The sequence below is a fragment of the Protomyctophum bolini genome (genome assembly GCF_963924005.1).
Source record: "Protomyctophum bolini genome assembly, chromosome: 14".
In the NCBI taxonomy this organism is placed as follows: Eukaryota; Metazoa; Chordata; class Actinopteri; order Myctophiformes; family Myctophidae; genus Protomyctophum; species Protomyctophum bolini.
This window is the reverse complement of record NC_137875.1, coordinates 30,845,714-30,873,279: the sequence shown is the minus strand read 5'-3', so window position 1 is coordinate 30,873,279 and position 27,566 is coordinate 30,845,714. Positions and strand designations below refer to the sequence as shown.

At 41.5% G+C, this 27,566-nt stretch overlaps 1 protein-coding gene across 3 annotated transcripts in view; it reads left to right on the top strand.

The window, feature by feature from the left end:
* The first annotated feature begins 14,121 nt into the window (after window positions 1–14,121).
* Window positions 14,122–27,566, top strand: part of rgs17 (regulator of G protein signaling 17) — a 30,764-nt gene continuing 17,319 nt past the window's right edge. For 2 of the 3 annotated variants that reach the window (XR_013965257.1, XM_080781809.1), the window contains exons 1-3: window positions 14,122–14,278; window positions 16,767–17,174; window positions 23,116–23,246. Coding sequence is in view for 2 of the 3 variants with exons in the window: in XM_080781809.1 (XP_080637935.1) it covers window positions 17,172–17,174; window positions 23,116–23,246 (134 nt within the window). In the remaining variant the exon portion in view is untranslated. Of the gene's footprint in view, window positions 14,279–16,766; window positions 17,175–20,798; window positions 20,904–23,115; window positions 23,247–27,566 lie in introns of those variants that run through there. The other variant, XM_080781810.1, reaches the window with a different exon arrangement.

Here is a 27,566-nt window from a genome sequence, read left to right as displayed (position 1 = left end):
TTTAAGTGCCTGGAGTTAACTTTTATTGTATTTTATTTTGATGCTACACAAATACAGTTGTCTTAACTTCACTATAATATAAATAAATTATACCATAGCCTACTATTACTATGTTTCATTTGGTTCATTATAATAATCTTCAAACATCTGGTTACACGGCAGTTTAACCAGTTTCATCTACTCATCCCAGAGCTGAGTATGAGGAGAGAAAACATCTCTCCATGTGCCGCCTGGCGCAAGGGAAAGCACACTGTTTAAGTATCCCGAATAACAATCACTGACAATACACACTGAAAAAACATACACATCCGCACATACATACAAATGAAAGAGCATGTTTGTAAAGTGTCTTTTTCTCGTTTGCATGTGGGAAAAAAACGAAAGAGCATGGGGAGTCATCAGATAATTACAACATTTATACAATTAATTAAAGTGGGTGTTAAACTAAGCGTTGAATAGTTCTATATTCCAATAGCATTGTGTGTTCAGAAACATGAGTCTCCCTCTCTAATCTCTATCAGCCCTTAGTGAACTGAAAATACATTTTCAGGTTAGGATATCAGGCAGTTCTTATCATATCGTCGTTCATTCATATCATTCATGTCTCTCTGGATTAAGAGCGTCTGCTAAATGCCTAAATTCTACATTTCTATCATATGTTCTTGTGGGTTATATATTTTTATAATTTTTTTGTTATAAATTGTTTTTATTCAACACTGAAACAATACAATTATGCAGTATGGCTAAATTAATGGAAATATAATGAACAAAAACAGGATATATGCACATACAAAAATGTAAAAATTAACAACAAAGGATTCAAGAAAAGAAAACCCAAAAAAGTTAACCCATCCACACACCCACCCCTCCCAGGACCAACGATGACATGAAAAGCTGGGAATATCTGTGCAGGACACTGTGTCAGGACAGCCTACATCATATTCTTATAGTAATTAGTGTGATGAAGGCATTCTTGGCATTCTGGCCCAGGCAGTTAAACTTAAACTCTTTAACATGCATCATGAATTCCCCCATTGTCATCCTTCGGATTGGTCCCTGGCTGACCAAGAAGCGGTTGTTTATGCTGAGTTTGCTATAAACATTATACTATTATGTATATTATTAATTTAATATATATTGTATACCAGTAAGAAGCAGCTTGGCCCTGCAGGGCGACGTGGTGCATGCATCTGCCTGGCAGACTGCTGGGAGAGCGCTGGCGCTTTGGTATGGGTGGTCAGATCAACATATTGAATGAATTCTGTAATACAGTATCTCATACAATATTGTATGCTGTTGTATTTCCCTTGTGACATGTCCTGCAGCTCAGAACACATCAGTTCTGCAGTCACACCTCAACACAGCTCAACACACACGCACGCACGCACGCACACACACACACACACACACACACACACACACACACACACGCATGTGCGCACAGGCACACACGCATGCAGGCACACACGGTACACACGCTCACTGTTCCTGTAGCCATGGAAACAACACTCGGAATTGCCTCAAGCACAAGAAATCGCTGATTAAAACTGCTAAACTTTCCGTGCATGCATACGCGTGTGCATGCGTTTGTGATTTGATGTCTCCATGTGTGTGTGTATGTGTGTGTGTGTGTTACATTTCTTTGTTTTGTTTGTGCGTATGGTAGGTCACTAATAACCGCTGACTTTGATGAGAGCTGAACCAAGTAATATACCCCACAGCGTCATTTGTATGCATTTGTCCCAGCTATCTATTACATAATCATTTCTCTTTCTCTCTTCTCTTCTCCCCATGGCTTTGCTGCCTTAGTTGGAGCTGTCAGTTGGAAATTGAGTGTACAGGAAAGGAATAATTTGGACACCAGAGGGAGACAGTGAGGCCAGGCTTCATCTTCCATTATTCATTATGTCACGCTTCACTCAGTGGAATGAGAGAGACTTGAAATGATCATTATGGAAATAAGGCCTTGAGTGGAACTGTTCACCACAGTCATGATCCTAACCACAATAAACAGAATTGTAATTAAAAAATGATTTGGAAAACAGGGAATGGTACTGCATGGCAAGTTGCATTGAAAGCACCCAGCAAATGAGAATCTAACTATGTTTCAAACATTCACAATGAATTAGATGTATGTTTCCATCTGGTCTGACTATACCGCCAGGGTTCATCTTTATTGCACAACATTTAAATTTAAAATTTAGCAGATGCTCTTAATCCAGAGTGATTTACAGTAAGCAAGGAAAACACAAGGTAGTAATCTAGTATATCATAGGTAAATCATAATTCCAAACAGTATAATATTAAAAAATATATATATATAAGAATGTATAAAAGTAATCTGGACTGAAATGTGAAATAATCTTGAGCCTTCTTGAGCGAAGAATTAGTTGTCCCTTGTTTCCCCCATTAGAGAAACCTACAACACAAATTAGCAACAGCAAACAGAATCCCCCTCAAGTGTATTGTTTTCATGATACATTAGAGTTGTCAGGTACATAATCACAGGGCAGAATACAATTACCTGTGGAATAACATTAGCTTCTGTGCTGAAAGAGAGACGAGTGTAACATGGAATAAGAAAGCCAGGGGAGCGGGTGAAGGACAGAGAGCGAAGAGTAAGATGAAAATACAGCGTATTGAGAATTTGAGACTATGATGGAGAGAAAGGACAGAGCGATAGGCTACAAAAGGAGGCATTAAGTGTGTGTGTGTGTGTGTGTGTGTGTGTGTGCGCACGCACGCACACGCACACGCACACACACACAGCCTTGCCAGGCTTTTTTTGTTTATTTGACCTTTTTTTGTTTATTTTACCCCCAAAAAGTCATCCTTGGCAGAGACTGCCATTGGAAAAAAAGTCGTTAAAGTTGTCAGCATATGGCCATTTACACATGTTTCTCTGCCATCTTGTTAAATGAGTGTATTCCGGATAATATATTAGTCGGCACAGCATCTCACAAACACAACTCTGTACTGACAACTCCACTCTGGTTGTGCTAGAGTTGTCTGGTTTCTTTATCAGAATTGGCATGTTAGGCGGTGATTGGCCGACGATAATTTTCATTTTTCATTTTTTTCTTTTTGGTTTTATGACCAATTACACCCAAAAAACCTGAACTTTGAACATTTAGTGGATTTTCTGTGGTCTTTGGATTTTTCAATCAAGGGTTAGTTTGATCAAAACTGCAAACCTATGGTGAAAATTACTTTTCAGACAAAGCAATAATGCAGCTACAGTGCCACACATTTTCCATTTAATTAATTTAGTTAAGCAGAGAGATTTTTCTTACCACCGTAATGTAATGTAATAACATTGTGATGTCGAACATTTAACCACATTTATATTGATGGGTGGTATACTGTTAGCGCCTTGTAGAGCCGTGAGCAAATTGCTCTATGTATTGACTGACAGCATTAGGCAAGTAATTGGATGGATTGCTAAAGCCCACGAGCATTGTGTAAAAGCCCACTAGCATTGTGTAATTTGTTCAATCTTTGCTGACAGTATGGTCCATTCTCTGAATCACCATGGATGTGTAGGCTACCCTGCTAATCATCTGTTTTGTGGTCCCTCACATGACTATTAATAGAGCACTTAAAACATAACCATAAACAAACCACCATGTCACTATACATTGTAAACTATATTGTTTATATAGCGCTTTTTATCCAACACGCTTTACATAGATTGTGCTTCAGAGTCCTATTGCACACACTTCGACTCTAGAGGAGCCCGGGAATCGAACTGGGAACCTTGTGGTTCCCATCCGACCGCTCTACCAGCCTGAGCCACTGACGCTCGTATATACACTAAGACTAGACATAATCATAAACAATCCACAGCTACGTCATTATGATGACGTCACGGCATCAGGCACAAACCAGAGCCATTGGCACAAACAAATCAGTCAGCTCCATATATGGCCATAAAAGGGGAATGGGCATACACAGTACTGATGACATCAGTGATCTCCACAATTATGGGCATAAAAGTGACACAGACAGATGGGTACAACGGGTACTCTGACAAAGCCCCCGACACAGACCTTATTGGTGTCACCAATGGCTCTGGGTGTCACGTACTGTAGGTTCTAGTTCCATGTCTTCTTCCAAGGGCATATCATGATTTTTGTACTTTTTCTGTTTTGTATACATGTGTTTATGGAGTAAACATTCTCTAATATACCCCCAGGCATGGTTATAATATTCAAATATGTCTTTCCTGTGTATTTTGGTTTCTTCCTGAAAGCTGAAAGCCTTTGAGTCAAAAGGCTATGTTGACTCCATACATAAAAACAGAAAAAGTAGCCAATACAAATCACTGCACTCCATCTTTAAGGGCCCAGTGGATGTCCCTGTTCATTGAGCATGCCATGTTGTTGGCTTCCTTCTGTGACAATGGAGTATGCACCAGGGATTAGTCTGTTGTTGGGTTACAGCGCCTGAACATTCCAATGCTTAAGTGGCAGTCTCTGTTGCAGTTTCTGCAGATGCACTGTGGACTGTATATTGAATGCCGCATTCTGTCGTCTGTGCTCTTTCCTCTCCTCCCAGAGGTCCTCACTGCTGGGTCGATGTTGCCTGCCTTCAGATCTGACATCCTTGTATCTAAGATTAGGCCTTCCTTTAGGTCTGGAGCCAGTAGCAATTAGTAGTAGTAGTAGTATGAAGCATGCCTTTTGGGGAAAGCAGGCCTGGTACACCTTCATCTTGATGTTGATGGTCAGCATGGAGTTAAACCTTAGGATTTTACAGTGAGATATACAATGGACTAATGAATGGTGCAGCAAAGTAAACAGCAGCCCAGCTGGGTTAGAGAGCGTAGGCGTTGAATACATGTGCTTTAGATGTATTAGGCCACAGGGCCATATCTAGTATTACAATTTAGAGAATTCCACGCCCATATTTCTTTGTGCGCATTGATTGAGCACAATGCAAATGAATACAATGCAAACGATTATGCAAGTATGCTGTTTACGACTGTGCATGTGACTTTACCTCTGTGTTCTCAACACAGATTTGTGTTGAAAACGATGTACCGATTACAGAGCGCTCTGTAATCAGTACATCGCACGTGCGATTTGTGGGCGTTGGGGCGTTGGGGGCAGGTTGTGTGGGCGGACGCCGCCCACACAACCTGCCCCCAACGCCCAACATTGCCTCTGTTCAAAATGCACGGTTTGTGTGTGTGTGTCTAACTCTGAGTAACTCGGACACACAATATTCACGGAGAAACAATAACAACACGGACCCGTGGCACTAGACATGAACGCGCCACAGGCCCACAGTCACTTGATCAATATTTTTTGTGCAATTGCTCCCACACATACTAAGCTGAAGCAGTTAATTAATGTGTTATCTCACTGGGCTTGCAAGAAGGAGAGGTGGTGATGACAGCTAACGAGTCCAGCCTCCTCGCCCCAGACTCCCCTGCGGACCAACGCTCTGTCACACCGCCGACAGGCACCCCACGGCACAATACCCACGGCCGCCTCTCTCCTCCCCTCTCCCACCCCGTCTGCTGCCTCCTCCCTCCGACCTGCACGGCTCTGAGAACCGACAGGAAGATTAGCCCTGCATCTTTAATTAGTTACAATTTTTAATTACGGAATGGAGACATTTTTCACGGTGATCAAGTTGCATCATCCAACACTTGACGGGAGGCCAGAGTGCATGTCCTCACTCAAGCAGATTACCGGTATACAGTACCTGCCAAATTGCATAACAAATCAGCTAAATGGACAGATTGTTTTAATTCAGGTGAAGGACTTAAAACCTTTATTTGAGAAACAATTCACTTCTCATTTTCCTTAAATCTAAAGTCAAGAGCTGTTTTAAAGTAAATACATTTTTTTATTTTTATGGTTTCCCCAAAGGATTCTAAACATCTTTACAGTGAACACCAGCGTAGTTACGTTTTGCATGTACCCTAAAGCACTGTAAGGTTATACAAAGCTGTAGTATACAAATAGCGCAAAACGAAATGCTTTATTGGAATTAATTAGTCTTGCATGGCCAGCCCTCCATGGCTCGCCGCCCCTTTTTTCTAAGAAAGCAAGCCTGTGATCCGAAGTTAGTGATTAAATAGACTTCTAGACTCTTCTACCTCCTGGCTCCCAGGCTGTTAAATGGAATAGACTTCTAGACTCTTCTACCTCATGGCTCCCAGGCTGTTAAATGGAATAGACTTCTAGACTCTTCTACCTCATGGCTCCCAGGCTGTTAAATGGAATAGACTTCTAGACTCTTCTACCTCCTGGCTCCCAGGCTGTTAAATGGAATAGACCTCTAGACTCTTCTACCTCATGGCTCCCAGGCTGTTAAATGGAATAGACCTCTAGACTCTTCTACCTCATGGCTCCCAGGCTGTTAAATGGAATAGACCTCTAGACTCTTCTACCTCCTGGCTCCCAGGCTGTTAAATGGAATAGACTTCTAGACTCTTCTACCTCCTGGCTCCCAGGCTGTTAAATGGCATCCCTCCACTCAGACCATTATTCTACCGCAGTCTGAAAAGTGGTCAATTTGAACCACACGTCACCTCTGTAATCTTTGAACAAGGTACACAGTATTATACTCAGTTCTCCTATACCTGATACCCGGTCTAGAAGAGTTACTTTACAATAACAGTACTCACGGAACTGTCCTTAAGGCACTTTTATTGACAAGTATGGTACATTGCAGACCAAACAACGTATGCTTTTCTGCATCAAGCCTTCTGTGTACGGAAGTGTCTCTTTTATATAGTATCCGTGGACAATAATGAACATAGACATGATAGTGACATGACTCTGTAAGTTGTCAGAGTGAAGTCAGTGTGAAAGGCCCAGGAATAAGTTATAAGTTGACGTTAATAAAGAGAGCTAGAGGACAAGACATCTCAGGGGAGGTGTTGAGTTGCAGGACACATAGAAGAGAGAGGGGGGGAGGGTATCGTCGACACCTTATCATGTCAAATGGACTTAACAACCTGTGCCTTAGTTGTAGTTTTGAGATTGTGCCTTCTAGATGCACTGATGTACATAACACTGACTTGTATTTTCTTGTCAAAAGGTGCTGAAAACTATACTGAACTGAGAGAGGGATGGCGGGGCTCACAGAAACTGTTCAGGTTGATCAATTGGTTGAAGGTTCAGAGTGCATTGGACAGAATACAGAAGAAGTGGAGTGTGTTAGGAGAGGAGAGAGAAGATGAAATTTGAGGAGAGCAAAGCAGGAGAGCAGATGAGAGGAAACAGAAAAGATGAAATAGGTTGTGATGAAGGGCACTGTAAGAGCCATATGACGTCTATGGGTCTATACTAATTGATGATGTCACCACAGGGCATGGCCAAGGTTGCCTGCGTGTATTTAATGCATCCCTAATCAAGCAGCAGGTGTTGCTGATTGGCAGAGGCACACTGTTTTTAACTGTGCAACAGGAGCTGTGGTCTGTACCACGCAGTGCCTTTAGTACAGGACTTTGGGCACCACAGGCTCAATTATTGGACACAGCGGAGGACCAGGCGAGTTGATAAGAAGAAGGAAGATGAGAGTTTTCAGGGAAGTGGAGATGAGACCAACGAATGGCAGGAGGTGAGGAGCAGAGTGTGTTGGTGGGCATGCAGAGAGAGAGAGAGAGAGAGAGAGAGAGAGAGAGAGAGAGAGAGAGAGAGAGAGAGAGAGAGAGAGCTCTGATAGAGAAGTAATTACTAGTTTATTATGGTTGGCTGGTGTACTCTCCTTTTGGTGGGAGACAAGAGTGTCGCCATGGAAACCGCTGAGGGGATGAGTCATGTTGATAGCAGCTGTGGTGGATGGTGATGAGGGGAAGAGAGCAATTTAGTTTTTCTTTAAAAAAAATTATATACTTCACCATTCCACTCACAAGGAACATATTAACCAAAACAAAGATATATAGATTACAGGCTTAAATAAGTGGGTGAAAAGATATTTTTTCACGTAAGCTCCATCATTCATGGTTTTCCTTTGAATCCAAAAATATAAATACAGTAGGCTTATAGTAGCTACTCCCCAAACTAGTGATGATAAGATAAACCTTTATTGATCCCCAGAGGGAAATACAGATGTCACAGCAGCAATAGCAACAAGGTTGAAACACAAAAGCAAAGATAAAGAATATAGTTAAGTTTAGATTCTGCGATGGGTCTCTGAATGTATGTATGTATGCACCGTTTATCCTTAAATATGTAGTAATACGTTTACAAAAAAGCTATTTTGCCATAATATGTCAGTGACTGTATAAGCCTACATTTTGTTTATGCTATAGATTTGAAGATGTTGCTTTGTTTCCTTTTTATCCAGAATCTATACGTCATCTACATATCTAACAATTGTCTGTCTGTCTGTCCGTCCGTCCATCCGTCGTGCTTGAGATCTTGGTCTAAATGGATTTACTGAAAATAAAAGGTAAAAAAATAAATAATAACATCAACTCTGCCTACTCTGTTGGCTGAGTGGACATGAACATGACCCCATAAGTGAAATACCTCATTAACATAATGGACTGAACTATACCCCAGCAATCTGATACAGTTACAGCAATTAGACCAGTATTTCTCTGCTCAAGGTCGTTTACATTTTTGACTGCCTGTCCATTTCCCATTTAGTCTAGTAGCCAGTCCATATAGCCCCATTTTGAACCCGGACATGTTGAGTACACCAAGTTTTATGTTAGAAATGTTTAGTATGTAGAAACTGCCGGATGCTAACTTGCATATGTTGGGCAATTTTCATAATTGGCATGTGACCATACCAATTACAACCTACAGGCAAAATATTCAAAATGTCATCATGCTTTATGTAGCATGTGACGTGTCAAACTAGGGGGTTTTCATGATGCTGAATCCATTCCAGGCATTAGTTTTGCAAAAAAAAAACACTCATTGTGCTAAAAACGGCCAATGCCGTCATCAGTGGGCATGGCTGTTTTAAGCCCAATGAGTGTTTTTTCTTTTGCAAAACTAATGCTAAACTAAACATTTCTAACATAAAACCTTGGTGTACCCAGGTTCACTTTTTGGCTACTAGGCTACCGGTAACTTGTTTGGCCACTTGTCCAGAGCACGAGCACACACAAATACATTTTAAATCAACTAACTGCAAGTTGGTTTTGGTGTATATAATTTCTTCATCTTCTTGACAATGAATTTGATTTGATTTATTGATTTATTTCATAAATAAAATATCTCATAATAAATAGACATGTCCATGCTATTCTGAAATGTGCTATTGGGTAATTGTTACTACTTTCCAATACAAGCTATAGTAGATATTACTCATTACTGTTCAATTCTGAAATCCGCATCACTGAAAAGGGAAAAAAGGTCAGGACAACTCATGAATGGATGGAATATATATTTATTGAATATAAAATGAGTAATATATTTATTATGGTTTTGCGATGAATTGTATCTGCTTTTTAGGTACTCAGATCAAGTGCATCAGTCCCAACCATAGGGACTCCGAATCCCCCGTACCTAAACAGCAGATCCAAAACGACATGGGTGGTAGCTGGAGTGGAGGAGGGTGAGCAGCAAAAGTTTAAGCAGACAGCAGCGCAGCAGTATCAGTGTGTGTAGCAGCAAACAAGCAAGCAGACATAGGCGGAGCTTGAACTTGACGCCTTTAGCGTTTTTACAATGCCCTAACCCCTAAAAATGAGTTATTTAGGTAGTACAGCAGCTCACACACATACACACATGCACTACAGCCGTACATCGAGTCATCATATCATGATAAGAGAGATGATTCCAAACTACAGTCAGAAGCCAGAAGTTAAGTTTGCCAGGGGGTGCAGTGCCCCCCCTGCACCCCCCCAAGCTCCGCCCATGCAAGCAGATTGAGCAGTGCAAACTTCCAGTTTAAATAGCCGGTATGAAGATGGAATGTGAATCATGTGAATGAGAACGTGATGCTGAGGCGGCCCAATTAACGGCCGGCAGCAACTGCACTGAGTTTCAAGACTTGCTCTGTGCATGTCTTTGACAGGCGTGATGCTCATTTTATATACTGTTCTTTGGCTTGGTTGTTTGTGAGTCAGATAATTTTCTGCTTCAATCATTTTGACTACACTACAGTCAAATACCTCGCCCAGAAGACAGCTTGGATATTTTACAGATAAATATAGATTTAGCAGGCCTATCCAGAACTCTGGAGCCAACTCACCCATGGAAGCACTGTTGTCTGGCAATAAACTCATGCCTCTGTGTCTGGAAAAACAACAACAATCGTAATGGGGACAAGAAAAACACAGTAAACACAGCTGTTCCATATAGTGTATTATTAGGTGAAATATAATTGTGTCCATTTTGGCCTAGACCAGTGCCAACTTAACAACTGAACAATTCCATGATTACAGGATTTCCTACTTGTGTAATGTTGCACGCACGCACGCATGCACACACACAGAGAAAGAGAGACACCTGGACATATGCATCATAACACAGTACAAGTGATACACTAATGTTTACAATTAGTAATAATGTTTTTCCCATTTCTATCTGTGATTGTAAAATATAAAATATTTAAATATCTTTTAAAGCATGTACTTTTCAATGCAAAAGTATGGTATTTTACTTAAGTATACTGGGGTTGAGTAGGCCTACTTTGTCCACCACTGGTCTTAACTGGCCTAGACCTCCACCTAAACATCTTACCCACCCGCCTACCAAAACCCTATACCTCACAGAATAACAAAGGATAATGAACTGTCTTGCTTTGTTTGTCATGGATTGTATCAAACTGTTCTTCGACCAGAACAGCAACAACACATGCAGGGAAAGCAGTGTTCTGATGTTATTAGCCATAGTGATTGAGCTCCAGCCAACGTACACTTCCACATTTAGACCATGCAATTTATCAGACACCCAGACAAGTAATATAACCATCAATGCTAGTACTCTCTCTCTCTCTCTCTCTCTCTCTCTCCCCCCCATCTCTCTCTCTCTCCCCCTCCTCTCCCCCCCCCTCTCTCTCTCCATCAGTAGAATGAGGTAGACTGGATCAATCGCACAGATTCAAACATGCAGTCTCTCACACACACACACACACACACACACACACACACACACACACACACACACACACACACACACACACACACACACACACACACACACACACACCCCAGGGTGATGGATAACTCAACAGATTCAACAGAAATCACACCTGCTTTTAGGATTTGCAGGAGATGCCTGAAGAAGGTCAGTAGACCGAAAGCTTGCTAAATAAATACCGGTACATTGATTGTGTGCAGATCTGAGTGTGCGGAGCTTTCCTTTATTTTTCTCATGTTCCCTTTGTGGCTCCAGCACCTCACTTAAGTTTTTTTCAGCGGATGAGCGGTGGTTCTTTTTACATTTTTGTCAGGATTTGCAGGAGACAAATGAATAAAGGGCCACTCATCATCTCTCTCTCTCTCTCTCTCTCTCTCTCTCTCTCTCTCTCTCTCTCTCTCTCTCTCTCTCTCATACACATAAAGCTCTAAGCTGTTCACACATTCCCTTAAACACACACACAGGCCCTAGCCTGGCTCCAGCCATCCGAAATGAAAGGCTGAGTGTCAGGCTACACATGCCCACGCGTACACAATCTTACACTCAGTCACTTGTTCACAATATCCACTCAGTGACATGGCATCAAGCATACAGCACAAATGCACAAACACTGTATACATACAGTAATTGTTTGCAAGATCTCATCAGTGTATTTTTTCTGAAGGGGGAAGAGGAGGGCTACTTTACAGCTGTTGCCCTTTGAATGTGCACATGAGAGGAAGACTCCTGGGTGATTTGTGACGGCCAGACCACTTGAGCTGCATATGAACAAGCCTATGGTGTCAGATATGTCAACTCCTTCCTCCCACTTGCTGTGTTTTTATAAACCATCACTACCCTAGAGTCTAGAGACAGCTTTTAAAAGCTACATTTTGAGTAGGCTGACTGCATAATGTGCATAACAAAGTTGGCTGACCAAATTGAAAAGATTTAACGATCAGAATCTCTGGGTCAATTAATCCCAGAGCAATATCTGCATTCTAGGGCATGTAAGTGATTTAGGTAAACTTACAATGGGCAAGCAGCTACAGATTCAGTGCCTTTTCAAGGACACCACATACAGTATCAGGGATGGAACTAGCCCCATATGTGCCCTCTCCCTACGCTCATTCTGTAGCTCCGAGAGCTACAGAATGAGCGTAGGGAGAGGGCACATCTGGGGCTAGGATTGAACATACTGTACAGTATGCATTTTTCAGTTATGAGAAATAATGAGATAACCACTCTTATTTACTAATTGTGGAACTTGTGTTGTGCGTGTGTGAGACACGCACACACGCACACGCACTCACACACACACAGAGAGAGAGAGAGCAGAGTTGTGGTGCCCCCCAGTGGTAAAGATGGGGAACAAATGGCTGCCTACAACACACCCTGCTCCATGAGGTGGCTATTAAAGTGTCCTGCAGTGCTTTCTCACAATTTAATGCGCACTTTGAGAGAATATGTTTGCTCTTAAGTTCTGCTTTTCTGTCTTCTACACTGTGTTCAGTTCATTAGAGTTCTGTGTTATTGACTCATGTCGCTTAATTGACCTCACACAAAACCTTAATGATTTTGAGGGAGATAAAACAAAACAACTGTTTCTGGTATTTAAGCATCAATCATGATATGTGAGGTCTGCAGGAAAAACTAAATTGTACATTGAAACATTGTGCAATTTAGCCTCCAATCTGGATGACATTTGATCGAGCAATGCATATCGTCTTGTAAAGTGCTGTGTGATTTTACATAGTTGGCCTACACTTTTATGAAGGGGTTCTGTACATTTATTATCTCTGAAAATGTGTTACTTAATCTAAGAAATATGTATACTTTATTTAATTTTTTCTGAAACAAAATGTATTCCACAATTTTGTAACCCAATTTTTCACCCGGTGCCAAATTAAGTATCTCTGGGTCTTGTTTATGAGTGAGGGGAGGACGGAGAAGGAGATCAGCCGGAGAATCTGAGCAGCAGGGGCGGTATTGCAGTCACTGTACCGTACCGTTGTGACGAAAAGAGAGTTGAGCCAGAAGGCAACGCTCTCTGCCCAAACAATCTTTGTTCCTATAGGCCTATATGGTCATGAAGTGTGGGTCATGACCGAAAGAATAAGGTCACGGATACAAGCAGCCAAAATGTGTTTTCTCAGATGATAGTGTATAGGGTGAGTTTAATTCAGTCACACGAGAGAGATTCTCGTGCACTTCTTCACTTGGGAAGGAGACAGCTTAGGTGGTTCGGACATATAGTAGTAAGGATGCCTCCCGAGCGTCTCCCTATAGGAAGGTTCTCAATGCACGTTCCACTGTGACCCCTTTTCCACCAGTTGGTTGGTTCCCAATGGGAACCGGTTCAGTTATTTTTGGTTCTTAGTCCATGAGCCATGAGAGCTCCAAAATGTGAACGTTTTTTAAATGTTTTGTTTTTTTTGCGGCTTTTGCCTTAATTATTATTATTTTGTATGTATTTTTATAGAGGGACAAATAGTAGGTTGACAGGAAATGGGGGAGAGAGATGGGGGAGTGACATGCAGTAAAGGCCACCGGGATCGGGAGTAGGCCAAGGTGCCTGGACCGCTGAGCCACGGCCCAGACCAACATCTATATTAGATTGTTATCACCATGAAGCTTCCCCAGTTGATTACTTACACGAAGACATTGATTTATTGTGTTACAAAATTCACATTTTTAAATATGCAAAAATAAAATATGAAAAAGCTACTACTGTGGAAGGGTTATTATATATAAATGTACTTATATTGATCCTATAGGCAATTTAATTTAGATATAGTTTTGCCCACTCAATTCATAATTAACATAACGATTTTGGAGCTAAACCGGTTACTATTGGGAATTTGGGAACCAACCGGTGGTGCATAGATAGTGATATAATATTTCTATAAATGTGATATATGACATGTGTAGGGACATAGCAGCATGATATAAATGTGATATATAATATGTGTAGGGAGGGGGACACAGCAGTGCATCATGACACTGACTGCAGCCCTGACCATCAGCCCGAGCTGACAGCGGTGACAGCGCGCCTGCGCAGTGCATCCAGGGGCAGGGGCTCGGCAGCGTTCGGTGCTGAAGTTGGGCGGATGGCAGAAAAACAGCGGCGATGGACATTTACACCGCAGGATTATCATCTACGATGACATTAAATAAGCATCGGGACGACGTGCATTCCGAGCTATCATCCTAGGACACTGACAGTCTAAAACAAAGCGGTAAGATTATGATTATTATGTGCAAAGGCTCCATTCAGGCTCGCTAGCCACCGTTAGCACGGTGCTAGCTGCTGCTGCTCAGCTGCCACCGCCTCCTCTCTCTGCCACAGATAGCGGATCTATGGGCTAGGCTAGCTCCAAGAAAGTGGGTGGTGTTTGATTTTTGATTATTTTTTTGATTTATTTTTAATATACATATTTGGAGTTGTCGATGCGACAACAATGCACCATCCACCCGCTTACCTTGTGCGTTTCGGTCGTCATTGTCATTTAGGCGAGGAATCTTTGTCGTTTGCCTGCCAGCCTTACCTGCAGTAGCTGAGCCTGTGATTCGGATGCTTCGGATCAGACAGCTGCAAGAGAAACCATGCAAAACACCCAACCCAGCAGCGGCTAGCCTGCACACAGTGCACTGCACAGCTACTTATACAGATACACGTTGAGCTGGAGCCGATGAGCCAGCCTACTTGTTATCTGAAAACATGCATGGGCCCTCAAGCAGACGCATCAGATTACAAACTGCAGCAACATCATTCGTGCGAGGAAAAAAAAAAGAAAGGACATTAATAATGTTCGTTCTTTTTTTGCACCGCGTATTCATTTCGCCTGTTCTCTTCGCAGCCATGTAATGCATTGCATTGCTGAAATGACCATGTAGTCCAATCCAAAACTGAGAGAACGCCCACATTGCATCGCAGTCCCCTATGGACAGATTTCGGTTTAACCAGTGGTTCCTAAGTTCTGTTGCAGCATGCAATGGAGTCTTTAAAGTGACCACCAAGACATATTATATCATTGTTTCCCTTTATGCTGGATAAATATGTCCTATGGCAAATATTATTTACACACAATGGATTCCTCACAAAGTTCAACACCATTAGACTGGCTACATAAGATGAACAACTAAGATGAAGAAGAGAAGACTAAGCTATTTGGCTTATTAACCTGACAGGCTCATGCAACTTGCTTAGTTTGTTTTTGTGTGGTGGACTGGTGGTGTGATACTATTTGACATACATTTCAATGCATTAGCCAAATATTGGTGTATTGGTCTATAATAGTAACAATTGGACAGGATATTATATTTTGACTCATAATTTAATTTGGAGTGTTCATTATTATTATCATCGTCATTATTATGGCACAGACCTACTTGGGAAGAATGGGAACGATGCAAGTTGGAAACCTAGTATGTAATACCTCTTGTCATAGCACTAATTTTAACCAGGTGAAGTCGTGTCACAGAAGTCACTTCTGGTCAGGAGGAGCCAGCCTCAGTGGCCAGGGCCTCCAACACTGTTAACAGCTCACCTGCCAGTGCCACTCTAAGCCCCCAAGAGACAGAGGGGCAGTAGCATGCCACTTGGGGTTGGGGGTCTGATAAGCCTCGGTCAGGTCACCTGGAGGGGAGTGTGACTGTCTGTTGCGAGACTTGAAACACCCAGCAAGTCAGCGACTCCAGGAAACAACACTGATGATGTGTCCAAGTTTGTGCATCAGTATTGTCCACACTAGTGTCCTATTGTCCCAAACCGAGTAGAGTTGTATGTACTGTCAACCAGTAGTAGCCTAGGGCTATCAAAACCAATATTTAGAACCAACCAGTTAAAAACCAACATGTACTGTAGATAAATAAATAAATAATAATTATTATTGCCCAGACTGGGGGGTACAATTCTGGCATGTGGAGGGACTAGGCTCTGTGGGTTGACTCCTGTCCGGGCCCCTCCTACGTCTCACCAGGTCCACTCCTGCTCTCACCAGGAGTACCGCCAGGACCTGTGCGTTGCACCAGACTCCCAGCACCAGACACTTCATTCAGGAGTGGTGGTTTCTTGAGCCGCAATGGTTCAGCAGGCTCCACCTGGGCTCCCGGGGAGCAGTATGGGTTTATATATATGCATTGGGTATATATATGCACACACTTTGTTTTTTAATCATTCATTAATCGAGGCCAAGGTTTGAATTGAATTAATTTGAAGTCATACCGCCCAGCCCTAACCAGTAGTTTGCCTTTGTTATGCTTTTAGTCAACTTCCCTCAAGATAGAGTAGAACAGAGGTCACTACTAGACTAGGCTGGAACACTGAGCAGTCCCACCAACCTGATCTTGTCTAAACATTACATAACAGTAGACACATGATAAAGTCAATCAAAAAGTGATGTTTTCCTAGATATAAACAATATTGAAAATCTTTGATAATGAGTCCAGAATAGGAACACCAGGGAAGTTGTCAAGGAGGAAAATAAGGAAATGTTTCTTCTTATCTTTATTAGTTTTACAATAATCCTGCCTATTCTAATGTAGCCCCCCCCCCCCCCCCACCACCACCACACACACACACACACACACACGCACACTTTCCTGATCATATCTGTGGAGGAGAGGCTAGAGCAGCTCAATGGCCCACAGGCACTAAGTGGATGTGTGCTGCTCAGTGGAAGTGAATAATGAAGCCTATGTCTTTGTCTGGCCTCTGTGTTTCAGATGCTGTGCTTTTGCTGCATCCTGTACACTCAAGTCTGCAAATGACATGTCTGCTGAGTCCCATCCTGAGATCTACAGAAGCGTAGCCTCCTAGGCAGAACAAGTGAGGAAAAGGAGCCAGTCCAAGAAGGAAAAAACAAGGAGAGGAATTGGTTACAGTTCGCCCTCATACCTTCCATCCTTCTCTATGACAGTCGGTCAGGGATGGTGAAACCAATAAGCCCTCTTCCTGTACTGAGAAGAATCTTGACTGCTGCTCACCCTGCAACTCAAACAAGCCGAACGGATGATCAGACAGACAGCCACCTAGTCAGTCAGTCCATCAGCCGTGTGTCATCCTGCAACATATTACCTCAGCGCCATGACTGCACCATCTGACTTGTCTTTAGTAATCCACTAGTTCTCATGGTAGGTTTGATTTTATGCTATTGCTAATCCATTCCATGTTTTACATCAGTCATCTGCCGCGACTGCATTTGTAGTAGGGCTGCAACTACTGATTATTTTCTTTGTGATCATTCTATCGATACATTTTTTGAGTGATTTAATAATTTAGAAGTGCGTCTGGGGAGAATAAATAAGTGGAAAAAAGAAAAGGAAAAAAATCAACAAGCTCACAATGTGTTGCTCAGATGCGTTCTGAGCTCATAGATCTGCTATTTTCTGTATTCTGGAGAATTATTTTATTTAAATCAATATATTCTTATAGTTGATTAAATCAATTCGTTTGATTATTCGTTGGACCCCTAATTGTGAGCTGAAATTAAACCTCATTGTAGAAAATGTGTCTTGACAGTGTTAAAAAAAGGAAGTTCTTGTCTTGCGAAAGCCCCAGTAGACTGAAACATTGCACATTAAGGTTGGTGTCGTAGCACCCTGCCTTGCATTTACATTCTGCCATTAAACTGAACATAAGATACACTTAAGTAAAACATAGTATTGCCTGGGTTAACTTCCGTATCATCGTGTTTGTCACATCACAGGACATCAAGTGTTTACATTATCTGCGAAGTTAAGCTAAACCATTTAAAATGTTCTATATCCAAACTGTATTGGCACTAGTTGAGCAATTCATTTGCTTCTACAGACTTAAGATTTTTAGATAAAGTTCCCCAAAGGATGACAATTATCACACTTCCATGCTTATAATAATTTAAGATAAGATAAGTATGTTTTTATTTTCAACTTATTTCCATACCCATCCATGGGTCTGTTTATTTGTGATGGTACAGCCCTTAATCACACATCACAGTTGCAACCTCAAAGTGCTTCTTTCAGTGTTGTGCCTCACATACTGGAGGCACCACTCTGTGTAGATGTTAAATGCGATGATAAACCAGATAAATCTAATAACATGTCCTTTCAACACAATAACTCGCACAACATTTTGACATTTCTTTTGTCCGAACATGATCAGTTGTTGCACAACAGCCCATTTGGTACTTCTATTGCACTGCAAAGTTTGGCTATACTGCCTTATACGCTGCCTAGTGCATACCGTCTTCATGCATCTAAGGGTAGTCTACCTGATGAGTTGTTGGCAATATATGAAGTTTTACTGTATTTAAACATTGTGAATGCAATGGTTATGTTTAATCTGTTTCCTATGGTCTATTTATGGTCTATGTAAAAATGCTGAATATTGCTCTCAGTTCCTGTGGGTGTGTGGGTGTGACATGTCTTTGTGTCTGTCTGTGAGAGAGATTTGATGACCATGCAGGGACTAACTTGAGAGCGACATTACACAGATCTAACCTGATTTATTGCTACCACAATACTGTGTAGATGCCACAAGGGGTGGCAGATTCTTTTCATATTCTATTCCAATTGGCTATGACTGACTTCCAATATTTGCTCGCTCAGCTGGGCTAGGCAACCCGGCCTGGTAGTTATCTCTATTTTTGTGCAGGTTCATAATTTGCAGACACCACCACACCTGTGTTCATCTGTAGAATCAACCATAATACCTACTTGGGAACGATGAAAGATATTACAGAAGTAGAAGCAAAGGTAGATAGATACAGTAATGTAGACATACTGTACACTGAGTACAGGCTGAGGCAGGGAGAGTGCATGACTGTCTACCCCTGAACAGTGCAGATTGGAGCAACGGTGTGGTTCTTGGCCCCTTCTTCAGGCCCCTGATATAGTAAGCTGGGTGGTACAGTACACTGTGGCCCCTGGTTTGACTATTCTCATGGCAGACCCCTGAACAGTGTTTGTGCCAAATGTAGTGTGGATCAGAACGTCAATCAAAATGGCATGTTCAAAATTGTCCAGTAAAAGAAAAGTTGACAGTGAAAATCAGTGAAAATCACAAAAGGTGTGCGCTGACAAATATCAAATATGCATTCACCTCCCTCCAACAAGCACCAGACTGATATGTGCCTCACACGAAGAAACACTATGACCACTATGACACAGAAGCTATTTTTTTACAAAGAATTCTGATAATTGTCTCCACCAGGCCGAAAGCATGGGGAGAGAGTATGTATTGCGGTGTGTGTGTGTGTGTGTGTGTGTGTGTGTGTGTGTGTGTGTGTGTGCGTGCGTCCGTCCGTCCGTGTTTCCGTCCGTTACCAGCTAATCTCCGTCACCGTTAGGCCCGATCCATGCCAAACTGTGCACACACACTCCCTAGATGCCAACGACGAACCTCTGCCCTTCATATATTCAATATTCCGCAAATTCTCTATTATTTTACAGTGCACCAACATTGAATTGACAATTTCGAGTTTGGCTACTTAAGTTCCAGTTAAATTTTTATTTATGTTATCCTGTGGCTCTACTTAACATTTTCTAAATTTTAATTACATTAAAATCAATTTGTCTCATTAACAGTTTACCTTGTGTGTGTGTGTGTGTGTGTGTGTGTGTACGTCTGTAATCCACGTAACTCGAGAACCGTTCGCACCACCGACTTCAAACACCACACAGGGAGTGCAGTGCCCGGTCTTGAGGTGGTCGGACACACGGTTGTCCGGAACCGACACAAAAGGCTCTGGTCAGGCTCTGCCAGTGGACCTAATGAGCCTAAGTCAATTGATTGCCATGGCAACCCCACAGCCACACCTGCCATTTGATTACTTAACCAGTCCACTTTTCACAGTCAGTTTGCACTCTTCAGACATAGGCAGACAGACAGATACAGAGATCTCCATATACAATACAGTATGGGCACAAAAGGGACATAGACAGATGGTTAAAACAGGTGCTATGACAACAGGTATTATATACTAGGTTCCCAACTTGCATCGTTCCCAAGTGGCCGACAGGCACAGGTCTAGTCTAACAAGGGATTGCGTGAAAATAGCCTGATCTACAAACTCACGGGATTCAAGCATTGTGATCTTATTTATTGTTGATATGTTGATATTATTTTTTATAATCAATTAAAGCAATTAGTTCAAATAGCATCCTTAGATATAATAGATAAAATAGCTCCTACACATTCTATAGAGAGCACAATATGACATGTCAATGTATTGGAGTACGAGTTCTCAGCCACCTGGTTATCATAATTACCACTGATGAAAGGGTAAGCCAGCGTTGATTGTTAAGGGCTCAGTACTGAATGAGCAAGTGGAAACTAAACATTATAGTCATAGTGTATCAAAATGATGAGAGTGAAAACAAAAAAATGTGTGCTCTGGCTCATAAGCCATGTTGGGCCAACAATTTTTAGCGTTTGGTGACTTATTCACAGGTCTATCATGCAGTTCTCATGCTGTCTTGCTGTCTCGCTCTGTGCCTCTCTGTGCAGGTTATTTGTGTTTCCAAGCCATATTTGCATGTCTTTTCACTGCAACCTCCTCCTCCAGTGCTAGAACAAAGCTTTACCTCATTGTCGTTTGCATCACTGCCACCTTTTTTTCTCCACGGTCTGCTATACGGTTGCTGAATAACCGATGGCCACTGAAGTGGTCAGGCGACAGCATTTGCATATCAGTCAGGTCCTCCATGCATAACCTGTCATGTATCACTGTAGTGTAGTAAACCCTTTGCGAAAAATTTGAGCCGAGCGAAAATCATAGCAGAGGCAAGGCGCCCATGTTTCGCACTTGCTGTACATTTCAGGAGTGTAGTCATTTTGGGGAATTGTGAGTTCAGTGAGGAGGTCAGTTTTAGACTTTACAGGTAAGAGTTTTGTTTAATTAAGCTTACGAGGTCATAACTGAAAGACTGATTAATTAATTATTGTCCATACTAATTCATAATAATAATTCTAAATGCCTGTGACCTTGAGTGTTAAAGGGGAATTGTTCTATTGCGAAGAGGATCTGACAACCCAGTGCATTCTGAGTCAAAACCTTGCACTGGAAAATCCCAGCCAGCCAGGTGAAATTAATCAAAAGGAGTTTTACATACTGAGGAGAAGTTCCCAGTGCAAGGAGAGCAAGCTCTATAATAATGGAGAATCGCAACAATAAACGTGCTGCATATATATGATAATAGTTTAAATAAGAAAATATACTAATATACTATTAAAACAAGTTACTATACATTTTTATTTAAAGCAAATTTTTAGGTTATTAAGTATAATTCATGGTCATTGAAAAAATATATAAAGTTCTAATTGGCAGGAAGGTGAAAGATTATATTTATGTACTTTCTCCTTGCCTGTCATTGCCAGGTGCCGGTATAGACATATAATGGTTAGGTATAGTGGTCACTCTAGCTTGGATTATGCTACCATAGAGACCATAGACATAGTTGTGCTGCATCTAGTCAATTACGCTGTAATCTGATTTCGCAGAACTCATGATTTTTATGCACATTAGAAGAGAGGAATAAGTCAGTCTGCACTGTGTGGTGTAAATAGGAGGCTGTCAGACAGTAGCGCTCGCGTGTGTATGTATGTGGGTGTGGGGGTTCTGCCCTGGCTTAGTGTCACTGTAGATCTTTAGATACATTCTGAGCCGTGCACAGCTCTAGTTTTGAGCATATTGCATAAATGGAACTCCATCCATCTTCAACCGCTTATCCGTAGTCGGGTCGCGGGCAACAGCTTCACCAGAGAGCTCCAGATTTCCCTCTCCAGAGCAACATTAGTAACGTCCTCCTGGGGGATCCCGAGGCGTTCCAAGGCCAGTGAATCGATGTAGCCCTCCATCTAATCTTTGGTCTGCCCGGGGGTCTTCTCCCAGTGGGACGTGCCTCGAGGACCTTCCTAGGGAGACGCTTGAGAGGCATCCTAACCAGATGCCCGAACCACCTGGCTCCTTTCCACTGCAAAAAAGCAGTGAAGCAATCCTTAGCTCACTGAGCCTCCCTCTCCGTCACGACTTCGCCTCGAAATCCTGTCCATGAAAATCACAAACGGGATACAATGCGCAGCCCTGATGGAGGCCAACCCATCATACAAAAATATATATGAAAAAGGCTTTTGTTATGATGAAGGCTGCAAATTATATTAATGTTTTCTGGGGAAGCTTTCAAAACAGTGAACAAGTTTAATTCAGAGTTTATAAGCCTTTTTCAGAATGGCAAAATTTTTCTTAATACAGAATGAGATCATATAGACATCGGTAATATCGGTTGTCGGCCATAACAGCAATTCATTAATTATATCGGATATCGATATCGGACAAAATGTCTCATCGGTACATCCCTTGTTAATACTGTGTATTGTATTCTCTTTTCTGTTGGATATTCTGTCGGCTTGTTCGTCTGTCTGGAATGTCGACAGAAGCATACTTGGCTGTCATCACTGAATGCTGGCTGCGAAACATAACAAATTAGTCACTTAAAACAACTAGCAAGGCTAGAATTGCAGCCAGTCTTTCTTATTGAATGAGAACAATCCCCAGTGACAATCTACATTCTGGATATTTTGCAGCCAGTATTTAGTGACAACAAGAATTCTTTGTATCCACAAAATGCTAACGGTAAAAATGGAACAAAATAACCTTCAATGTAGTATGTATGTACCTTTGTGCATAGTACATCAATGTCTGTGTTGCACCTCTTCCAACCATGTCTGTGTTTATGTACGGGTGTCTTTCCAGAGACCACGCACTCAATATATGTGCAATTGTCTGTCATCAAAAAGGAAGAAACTTGGCTAACTGCCAAAAAGCCAAGTACAGTACCATACTAGGAAGGACATTCTGTGTGTGTGTGTGTGTGTGTGTGTGTGTCTCTCTCCCTCCCTCTATTTCTTTCTTTCTTGACAAGCTTAAATGATTTGTCTCATATGTCACCCTTGGTTTCTGAGACACCCTGACCCAGCAGCACTCAAAACAGACTCGTTCCAACCACGTGTGTGTCGGACTCGTACACATTCTCATTCAGTATTGTTTTTTATATTAACCGTGTGTGTGTGTGTGTGTGTGTGTGTGGTGCACAGCCCCGGAGTCTGAGTGGCGTGGAGATGAGAAAAAGGCAGGCGGCGCACATCGAGGGCCCCCCACAGGCCCCTGGTCAGCCCCGACCCAACACCTGCTGTCTCTGCTGGTGTGGCTGCTGCAAGTGTCTCTGGTAAGCCACTCTCAGGTCAATTCCTTCTCCCACTCAAACAGCCGAGGTCGTCTTTTGACGCTTTTTTTTTAATTAAAGGGGCTGTTAATGGACAATGACAAATATTGTAAATTGTAAATAAACATAGACATTTTCCATGTCTATCTGAATTATTGGCTCATTGGCTAAAGTTAATTGTGCAGTCTTTGGAGAAATGTTTTGTCCAGCGTTTATTTTCAGTTTTAAGGTTCTAGTTCTAGTTCTAAAATGTGCTTAATACAACATGGGTTGAAAATTCCCATGGACATACCTATCTTAAGTTTCAAGTCTCTGCAAGTTGGTTTTCATACCTTACTGGAAAAACAAAAGCCACAGCCGCTCCAGGCTATGTTGACCTTTATGGTGTCTGATGTCACTTCTATGTCATACCTGTTTCGGCTTTTCTGATGCAAATGTAAATCATGCAAAACATGCATCATTTAGTATGATGTTTCCACACAGTAGTTTGATTTGGTTGTGAGGGCAAGGTTTATAGCAACAGAGTTGACATTTTGGTGTGTCATTAGGGCCTCTGCATGATATGCAATGCAGTAGCTCTATAATATATTTTTGTCCTTGTGTCTGTCATTCCTTTTTGCTTGATATTAATTAAAAAAAAACTATGAAACAACAATGGAACAACAATAAAGTACCAACAACCAAAAATATCAATACAGGACATTTTGTAAATACTACCATTTACTGTGCTTATCACTGTTTATGTTCATGCCTGTGTGTAAACTGTGTGGGAAAACCTTATATGGGTGCAACGGTTAATCAGTTTAAACTATTAAAAAAAAAAAAAAAAAAAAAGTACATTAATCGATCATTTGATGAATCCAAAAAGTAAAGGATAGAGTAATCGCTAAGAAATCAATTGATAGTTGCCCTAAAACCAATTCCAACATGAGAGAGGCATAAACACATGAGTGCTGTGAAGTGCTATGAAGCTAATATTGTTTCCCTAGGATGGCGGGCTGCGGGAGTGCTTGTTTTTAGACAGCCCCGAAGGAGGCTCGCCATCAGCTTGGACCGCGTGTGAGACTTTGCAAGTCTGCTTCAGCCGACTCGGCACCGTTTGAGTTGTGTTGAATCGTACCCCCGCCCCCCCCCTCCCCAGTCTCGGTACATCCGAGACGTCAACACCGCGTGTGGACCATGTTAACACAGCCTAGCGCTCACTAGCCCCGCAACATTGAAACATGGCAAGGACAAATGCACACCTCTATACTCATGCTTTAAGAGTTTAAGAGACAGAAAGGATATGTTATTTTCACCTGAACCACTATTTACACGCTATTTACACGGGGGGGGGGGGGGCGGGGGGGACGACTAACATTAAGAAATTGTCTACATACATCCAGCAGACACAATATGTACTATATGTGAGGTTAAACGTAAAGTGAATTTGGTGCAAAAAACAACACCACGGGCCAAACACTTGTCAGGTCAACAGGGAAAGTATATGGTCTGCAATGCAGGAAAATAGTCGGTTCAAGTAAAGTGTGGCAGTTGACAGGCCAGACTGGTGGCAGGCAGTAATCGTAGGCCAGTCAATCTAAGCTAAAAAGGGGTGTGACCCAAAAGAAATAGTAATCGTTCAAGTATTTTTTATAACATAACATATTAAAAATTGTAAATGAAATAATGAATGGATCATGGTAAATTCAGCCCAATTTAGCCCAAGGAGTGTTTTTTTGTGTTAACTTTAAACGAATGCTTGGAATGGGTTCAGAATCATGAAAACCCCCTAGTTTGACATGTCACATAATGCTATACTTAAAGCATAACGAAAATGTGAAACTGTTGCCTTATATAGGTTGTTACCCCAACTTTCAACCCCTGAATTTACCATGATCCACTAATTATTTAATTGACCATTTTTAATATGTTAGTTGGATGACCCTAAGGGCTGGATTTTGAAGGTGCGTTTTACCATGTGGTAATACATAAATTGGCCTCGCTCTGCGCACAATCGTATTATGAAAGCCTTATCGTCCCGTGTTGAACGCACACACATATGGAATACGACGTTGCTGAATATTTTAGCATTGTGGGAGTGTCCATATGTTAATTATTTTCGCTTTGCGCAATTTGCTATTAAGCCCCTTGACCTGCGCATAACGATTAGACGTGGGTCTAGGCACCTCATAAACGCAAAAAGAAGAAAAAGCACTGTTTGATTTTACACTTGAGCGGCTCTGGGACGCTGCTGGAGTGTTGCCAAGTCTGTTTATTATAAGCGGCTTCTTTTTCTGTAAAGTTGCTTGTAAATATTGGTAGTTGTGGTTGCTTTTCTTGTTTCTAAAGGTTTCTCCTAATGTTGTTTAAACCAGTGATCCTCACACAGCACATTCCCATGTCAAGGATCCCCAGATGAATGCATTTGCCCAACTAAGGACGGCTAATACAAAAATGTAATTAAAATTTTACTTTTGAAAATAGCAGATCTACCAGCTCACAATGAATCACATTCATTCATTAAAACTATGAACTCTGACTGCAGGCGGATATATAATGATCATTATAACAATGTGCAAGAAAATATTTAAAAAGATGGAATATTTGTGGACAATCAAAATATGTTTTTAATTTTAATGTGGTGTCATTAAAATTAATCTGGATATAGCAGACTCACTATCTAGAAAATAAAAACATGGCACTTCATTTAAAATAGGTTACAGACCCCTGTTATATGCGCTTATTTTGGGATTATTTTTATAGACCTATTTACTTGTTTCTCTGAGACATGGCAACAGCGTCTTTTTATTGCGTCATTTTATTAAAATGTTGAGATTAGAAACGGCCATAATTCTTTCATTTCTCAACCTTAACAAAAAACAAAAACATATCCATAATCCTCGGGAAGTTTGCTTTCATACGCTGTATCACACTCGATTCAAGTCTTCTTCAATAAAATGCTACGAGCGAAGACCATACCATCACGGGACCATACCGCATCACGGGCATACGCACCAGGCATTCAACTCATTACTCATTTCAAATATAATATAATTATAATTTAAATTAAAATATAATTTTACTGGTGTTTCTCAATAGAAACAACTTATTTTGAGGCATAAAGGTGACAGCATGCAGTGCAATAGGAATAATTAACCCAAATGTGACAAAGTCATATGTCATGTCTTCTATGGTGCCAGCTTGAAGAAATGTAATAATAACGATCCCCAAAGTGCGCATTCCGTATGTGACATCAGCTGACTGGTAAAGAAAATAGTAGGGACATGTTGATTGGGTAACTCTCAAACACGCCTTAAAACACTCCCATGACTAATTCAAGGCCGTTTTGCGCACTCCACGGGGTGTCGAAAGCGCTTCTTAACATGCTTAAAATTGCAATATGACATACCTCACGCCCCCAGCTCATATTACTGTAATAGGTAAAACGCACCTTCAAAATCTAGCCCTAAGGATCATAAAAATAACTTTTGGTTCAAACCTTAGATTGACTGGCCTATCGGGACTTGTTCAACAGTCTGTGGCATCCAGGAGAAATGTGGTGGTCTTGACTCTTGCCCTTTCTCCTATGGTAGGCCTCTTTGCCTGGCTGCGGTCATAGAATGGGTGTGAAACGTTTGTGGCTGGGGTGGTGTATGTCCTTGATGATACGGTGAGCTTTATCACTTGATCACTTGATCGCTTGTCATACAGCTCTTGGTGGGAGGAAAGCTCAACTCCATGCACTCCGCCGACCATACCACCCACTGTAGGTTATTCTGTTTGCAGGTGGCGCAGTTTCCATACCAGGCAGTGCCACATCCATAAAAACATCTTATACAGTATGTGTTTGTCGCTACACTTCGCTTCCCACAGATTGATGCCATTCTCTCTCCCTCCCTCTCCCTTGTCCGAGTCTTTATGTATCAGAATTTCAAGTTTCAATTGTGTTTTTGCACTTTACTAATGCCATTTGGTTTACAAATCTAAATTTGTGCAAGAATCGTGCAGCACTAGTTTGAAGAGAGGTTTAAGTCAAGCACTTTGATGTTGTCCGTTTAAAGCTACATGTAGTTTGCTCCAGGTGCCACATTTTTAATGTAGTAATGTTCAGCAACTACGAAAAAGAAAAAAAATCATGGAAAAAATGAGAATCAATTTTTGTGGAGGAAAATCGAGATTCACATTTGAGCGAGAATCGTGCAGCAGTAATTATCATTTTCATTATTATACTCCTGGTTCAAAGTAGTGCAACACTTATGCTATTTGTTATGTTAGGAGCCTTTCCTTGTTAACTCACACCAAATGTGACATATTTCCAAACATCACTTTTTCTGGCTGTTC